At 42.5% G+C, this 6,063-nt stretch overlaps 2 protein-coding genes across 2 annotated transcripts; both read right to left on the bottom strand.

Moving 5' to 3' along the window:
• Positions 1 to 2,078: 2,078 nt before the first annotated feature.
• Positions 2,079 to 3,859, bottom strand: LOC108890080 (cytochrome c oxidase subunit 8A, mitochondrial-like). The gene is made up of 2 exons (XM_018686869.2): positions 3,044 to 3,859; positions 2,079 to 2,865 (listed from the first exon to the last, which is right to left on the bottom strand). Exons 1-2 carry the CDS (start codon positions 3,170 to 3,172, stop codon positions 2,743 to 2,745), a joined length of 252 nt encoding a protein of 83 aa, XP_018542385.1. The 5' UTR covers positions 3,173 to 3,859; the 3' UTR covers positions 2,079 to 2,742.
• A 118-nt stretch (positions 3,860 to 3,977) lies between these two features.
• On the bottom strand, positions 3,978 to 6,049 carry LOC108890081 (putative E3 ubiquitin-protein ligase UBR7; the record flags this gene model as incomplete). Its single annotated transcript, XM_018686871.2, is given in 9 exon segments — positions 3,978 to 4,336; positions 4,417 to 4,478; positions 4,737 to 4,902; positions 4,993 to 5,151; positions 5,313 to 5,389; positions 5,456 to 5,561; positions 5,820 to 5,873; positions 5,950 to 6,000; positions 6,002 to 6,049. Coding segments are annotated over 9 exon segments (816 nt in total), but the record flags the coding sequence as incomplete, so codon positions are not given.
• Between the last annotated feature and the right edge of the window lie 14 nt (positions 6,050 to 6,063).

Genomic DNA, 6,063 nt, shown 5'->3' with positions numbered 1-6,063 from the left:
AGCCACAACGCGGGAAGCCATCAGGAGACGATCACACTGACGTCAGAGCAGCGACATAAAGCCAAATCAATCAATCAATAACTGATGTCCGTTATCAGAGTCAGAGCAGAAACATAGAGCCGCTGAACCACATTCACCTGAAGCTGCTGCTGCTGCTGCTGCTGCACGTGCACAGGTGAAACACTCGCCTGTTTTTACCATCGTCAAATTTCTCCAGGTGAATCAGAGTCAGAGCTAATGAAGCTAATGAAGCTAACACAGGCTCAGTCGGACTCTCTGCTGTTACACAGTTTAAAAACACACGCTCACAGTTCAACATGACACAGAAACACACTCACACACCTGATGTGACCTTAAAAAGGCGCACTCACCTGAGAGTTTTCTGAGTGGAGCTGGAACCGGTGTCTTAATCCACCCCCTTGTTCCGTCTGGACTCAGTCTCTTCCATGCACGATTTTAAATTCGAAGCCGCCTCCACACGACCAATTAACGCGTTTGGCGCCTGACGTCACGCACCTGTCCCGCTGTGATGCGTTCAAGGACAATTGTAAAAACCAAAATCTTCCTCCTGCTGAAATGTTTGTAGCCTAATTGATCTGTGACCGACTCGTGGAGCTGTTTCCTGCAGGAAACGATGAACCTGCTGTTTTTTTAATCATTAATTGATTTATTATTCTTGCGTCCGAACCTGTTTGATTATTTCCTGACATCAAGTGAACGTAGTGAGGAGGTGGATATAGTAAACAAGTACTTTGAACTGACTGGTTCATCTCTGTACAGATTAATATCTTTTACTGTTTTATTTATTTGAACTTATTCATTTTATTGTATTTATTTCCTCTGTGCTCATGTTCTTTGGTCTTCTTTCCATTTTATTTGTCTAGCTTTATTTTGTTAAGTAAAACACTTTGTAATATTGCTAAGAAAAGTGTTAGTAAGTGTATAAACAAAGTTTATTATTATTATATTTCATATAGAGCAGGTCTAGACCATACTCTTTAAAATAGGTATTTACAGAGAGAGACCCAACAGATCCACCATGAGCAGCACTAGGAGACAGTGGAGAGGAAACACTTCCTTAAAGAGGCAGAAACCTCGAGCAGAACCAGACTCAGCGGTGGGCGGCCATCTGACTCAACCGGTTGGAGGGAGGGGGGGGTAATAGGGTAATAATAATGATAATAATAATGAAAAAATAAATAAATAAATAAAATAGTGATTACAAGCAGCAGTAATATTAGAAGCAGCACTAATTATAGCAGCAGAGTGAAGTTGTAGGAGCAGCAGGAGACTTGTCATCACAGATCAGACTCTACAGCTCCAGAGGCAGAAATACCTGCAGAAAGAGACAGAAGAGGAGAGAGAGACGGAAGAGCACAATACTACAGGAAAGCTGTGATATCAAGTTAGTAACATGTTTATGGGATCAAATGATCCTGTTAGTTCTCATCAAGAAAACTTGGTTCATTGAACACAAACACAGAAACAAATCAGCAGAGTGAAACTCACTGATGTTGACCTGTCTGAGCACTGCCTCAAACCTCTAATATTTCCTGCAGAGACAGTTTGGTAATCTCCTGACCTGGAAATTAATTCTGGTATCTGTGTGAGAGGGGGAGGAGAGGGGGAGGAAAGACACAGACAGGAGGGATGAGTCCAAACTGAGGTTTTAAGGTCAGATGTCTTAAACTTGCATCAGTCTGATGCTACACACATGTAAAGAGGACAGCTCTAATCCAGTGTTTTTGTTTGATTTCAGTGAAATTCATTTTGACCTGAAACTTGATGATGAACCTCTGATCCTCTGATTTTAACAGAGAAATGAAGAGTTCAGCTGCTATATCATTGATTGTTTGTGACTGGTTCTATATGAAACATCTTAATTTTACAATAAGTTATGTTGAAATTATACTGAGTCGTACTGCGAGAGTGAACCACTGTCAAACTCAACAGTAAAATAAACAGTTAATGTGTAAACTCTCACATCCTGTTAAACATTTAACTCTCAGTTCAGCTGTGAACTAAACTTTTCATCTGAAGATTTTTTTTATCAAATGACACAAGAAAAAAGGTTTCCTCACTGATATTTTTAATATTAAACTGGACACAAAACAGGTTCACTACTGGCAATAACACAACAAGTGACAACAGCACAACCATAGGAACTGAGGCAAAAACAAACAGGCTGGTGTGGAGAGAGAAAAAACCTGTAGCTCAGCCGGAAAAGAAACTAATCTCAGGTCGAAAACAACACAAAGAAACAAGCAGAGAAAGAGGAGGGAAACTGGTACCAACAGGTAAAGAGAAGTGGGCAGGGCAGACAGGTGGCTACAGACAGAAAACTCTGAATGTTAAATAAACTGTAAATAAAAGAAATAAAAATGACTGTAAGATGAAGATGAAAACGTCTCGCTCTCAGGTTTAATGAGTTTGTCTCTGTGGGAACTGATGTTCTTAAACAGGAAGTGATTAACTGTATAAATCCAGCAGAAGAAAACTAAACAAACAGAAACATCCTGCTCAAACACAAACATACAAACTCCAGCTTTTATTTTATCTTCAAACACTTCCTGTTTGTTGAGAGCCCAGTTCAGAGAAACAGGCTGCTCTTATTTTGAAAGAACAGTGTTGCTCTGTCGAAGTCATAATAAATGTTTAAGTTGTGAAAGTGAAAATTTAAAATATATCAACAAGTGAAAGACATCCAGCTGTTGGTGCTGAGGAAGAGGAGGAGGAATATGATCAAGTCCTGCGACTCTGTTGGACCTGTTTGGACCTCTGCCGATACTCCGGCAGGTGATGGAGGATCCAGGCGGCTGGAGTCAACATGGCTGCCGCAAACACCGACATGACGAAGAAACTTTGCTGTTAGAGACAAAAAACAACCAATCAGAGAAATCCATCTGAAGGCTGAAACAAAACCTGTCTTTGATCATTAACTGTTAATTGATTTGAACGCATTGATTGTTTTTCTGAACACCTTTTTTTGTTCTTGTAGACCAGTATCTGGACCTGGTTTTGATAGATGATGGATGAGACTCACCACGGCTCCGATCTTGTTCCTCGGAGGTTTGCTGTAAATCATCTTCCTCGTCTCCGTCAGGATTTCTTTTGGACAAGTCCGTTTCATCACTGAAACATTTCCCATCATCCTCAGGACCCCGTTTACCATTGTCACAGCAACCAATACCTGCTCAGTCAGGAGAAACTGATTCTGATTCTGATTGGCTGATGTTTAGTCCCTGTTTGTTCTCAGTTTGATGTGATCAGTGTGAACTCCTCAGTCAGACTGAGGCTGAAGAAAGAGGAGGGGAGAGGAGTCGGGGGGGGGGGGGATTAGACACACAGCTGACCGAGGTTTGTAGTTTGATGATCTGCAGATGAAACAAGAAAATAAACAGAGACAGAAAATAATTTATCAACAGAATCTGAAAGCCAACCCCCCTTCCCACCACCACCAGCTGCTGCTGCTGCTGCTCTGTTGCTCAACAATGAAGCTGATTAGATTTGCTCTGCAGAACAAACAGAGGAGAGGAAAAGCATTAAGAGGATGAAGGAGTGATGGAGGATGGAGGAGTGATGAAGGAGGGATGGAGGGATGGAGGAGTGGAGGATGGAGGAGTGATGGAGTAATGGAGGGTGGAGGTAATGAAGTGTTTGATGTTGCAGAAACAGAGCTGCAGGTTACAATCATCAGAAAACATCAAAGGATGAAAACGCAGAGCTGCAGAACTACATTTACTGTAATAACTTCAGTACACTACCTCAGTACTGTGCTGAGGTACCTATACTTGAGCATTTCCATGTTCTTGTGGTCTGTGTTACAACTGAGATTAATTCACAGATTTTATGTCAAACATTAAAAAGTTATAAACAGATTTTAAACCTTTAAATGTCGATTTTCATTTAAATGAACCTGTGAAGATTTGAAGCTCAGTCTGGTTGATTGATCCTGACATACAAGCAGACTCCATGTCGGTGTGGAGGTTCAGTTTTATTGGTTTTCATTAAAAAGAAAACACAAAAACAACACAAATGTTACTGTTGGTGACCTTTGACCTCTGAAACACAAACATTAAAAACAGGACGTCTCAAAGATTCAAAATAAACTGGTAAAAACTTTAAAATGTGCAGAAAATCCACAAATATCAGCTGATCGACAGGAAACAGGACAGGAAATTATGTGGGATGACCCAGTCAGGTGATTAGAAGAAGGTCAAAGGTCATGGTTAGTCGCAGGTCATCAGGTACAGTAGAAACGTCCAGCATCGACTCGTCGTCTCTTACGACTCTGCTGTTGCTCAAAGAACTGACGGATGTCATCAGGAGTCACGACCTATCAGAGAACAGAGTAAGAGTCATGTGACATCAGGTGTCAGGTCAGAGGTCAGAGGTCATGTCCAGGGTGAAACCAACCTTTCCTTCAGATGCGAATCTCTGCAGAAAATCCTTGAGTTCAGTCTTCATGTCGTTGTATCCTGAAACAAACAAAGTCATCAGAAAACAAACATGACTGACAGTAGTACTGCAGTACCACATCCAGTACTGCTGTACTGCAGTCTACTACGTCCAGTACTGTAGTATGGCTACGTCCTACATCCAGTTTTTATATTCAGCACTGTAGTTCTACGTGCAGTATTGTGGATCCATATGCTATTCTAGTTTAGCGTGTAGTGCTTGTACTTTTAGTGCGTATTACTTGTAGTTTAGTCTGTAGTACTTGTAGTTTAGCATACCGTGGATGATCTCGAGTTGCTGCACTCGGTTCAGGTTGTCGAGTGCTGACATCAGAGGATCGTGTCCTTGTTCTTTTTGTTCGTTGTTCTTTCCTTTTTTCTCGTAGGCGAGGACGGTGTCTGACTCGTCAAACAGGAAGGACAGATCGGCTTCAGACAGACGCTCCTGACAACACAAAGGTCAGGTACAGACAGGTGAGGTACAGACAGGTGAGTTAATTTGTGATTAAAGATGTGAGCTGTTGGTGAATGTTACCTGGCAGGTGCTGCAGGAGCAGAGCTTGGAGCGCCACGCTGACGGCCAGAACACAGCTCCTGATTGGACTCTTTTCTGACCAGTCTCCTGCAGTTCCTTCAGTCTGCAGCTTGACTCCTCACGGCTCCGCTTACAGCTGGGCTCGATGACATCATCAACCTGACAGATTATTGATCAGTTATCAATCACATTGATTAGAGCAAACAGCTCCTGTGCAGATATAAACAGATTGACTCATAATAGGTAACAGGTACTCTAACAGATACTTTATCACTTGTATTGTAACCACAGTAAACACAGGTGTGTCCTCATCAGCTCACCTGTTCTTCCTTGTTGGGAACATCTGTGTTTGAATCTCCTCCCGTTTCCTCCTTCACCGGTACTGCTGCACCTGGAACTGAACAGGAAGTACATCACACACAGGAAGTACATCACACACAGGGTAAGCTCATTATTCATTTACCTGCCAGGTGAGCAGCATAGGTCCAGAGGAAAGGGTTTTTGTTCATACAGGACTCACAGATCATCTCCTGCAGCTCCACACAGTCTGGAACCACACAGCCCAGGTGCTAAACACACACAGGTACAGATACAGGTACAGGTGAGGACAGTGTGGGTGGACCAGCAGGGGGCACCAAAACAAGCTCACAGCTCCATCCAATAATCTCATCATGCAGTGCATCTTGGGAGGTAAAGGTGTTTTTTCCTCTCTCAAGTAGAGAGTCGTGCTCTAAGTCTGGACAGGTTAGCCATCTCAGTGGCTAACTGTTACCTCTGATAGTCTCTACAGCAGGTGTACTTCTGTTACCTGTGTTTGATGGACTCACCCTGCCATGCAGCCAGTCCTCACACACCACACACTGAATCATCTCATCCTCCACCTGCAGACAAAACACAGTTTAGTTAAGAGACCAGAGTACACTTGGTGGACAGGTGAGCCTAACCTGTGTGTCTCACCTGATCATCTGGGTCTGGATAAGGCCGACTACAGGTACAGTAAATTCCAAAAGAAGTTATGACTGTATTTGTTCAGACTGTTGACTTCATCTTTGTCCTGAAACACACAACACA

Source organism: Lates calcarifer, unplaced genomic scaffold (assembly GCF_001640805.2).
Source record: "Lates calcarifer isolate ASB-BC8 unplaced genomic scaffold, TLL_Latcal_v3 _unitig_1678_quiver_2253, whole genome shotgun sequence".
Taxonomy (NCBI): domain Eukaryota; kingdom Metazoa; phylum Chordata; class Actinopteri; family Centropomidae; genus Lates; species Lates calcarifer.
This window is presented reverse-complemented; position numbering and strand designations above follow the sequence as displayed.

Bases quoted from the DNA above. Each gene is read 5' to 3' on its own strand.
- LOC108890080 (XM_018686869.2), bottom strand. From the start codon at position 3,172: ATGGTAAACGGGGTCCTGAGGATGATGGGAAATGTTTCAGTGATGAAA. The intron at 2,866-3,043 runs GTGAGTCTCATC...TGTCTCTAACAG, and splicing joins GGAACAAGATCGGAGCCGTG to CAAAGTTTCTTCGTCATGTC.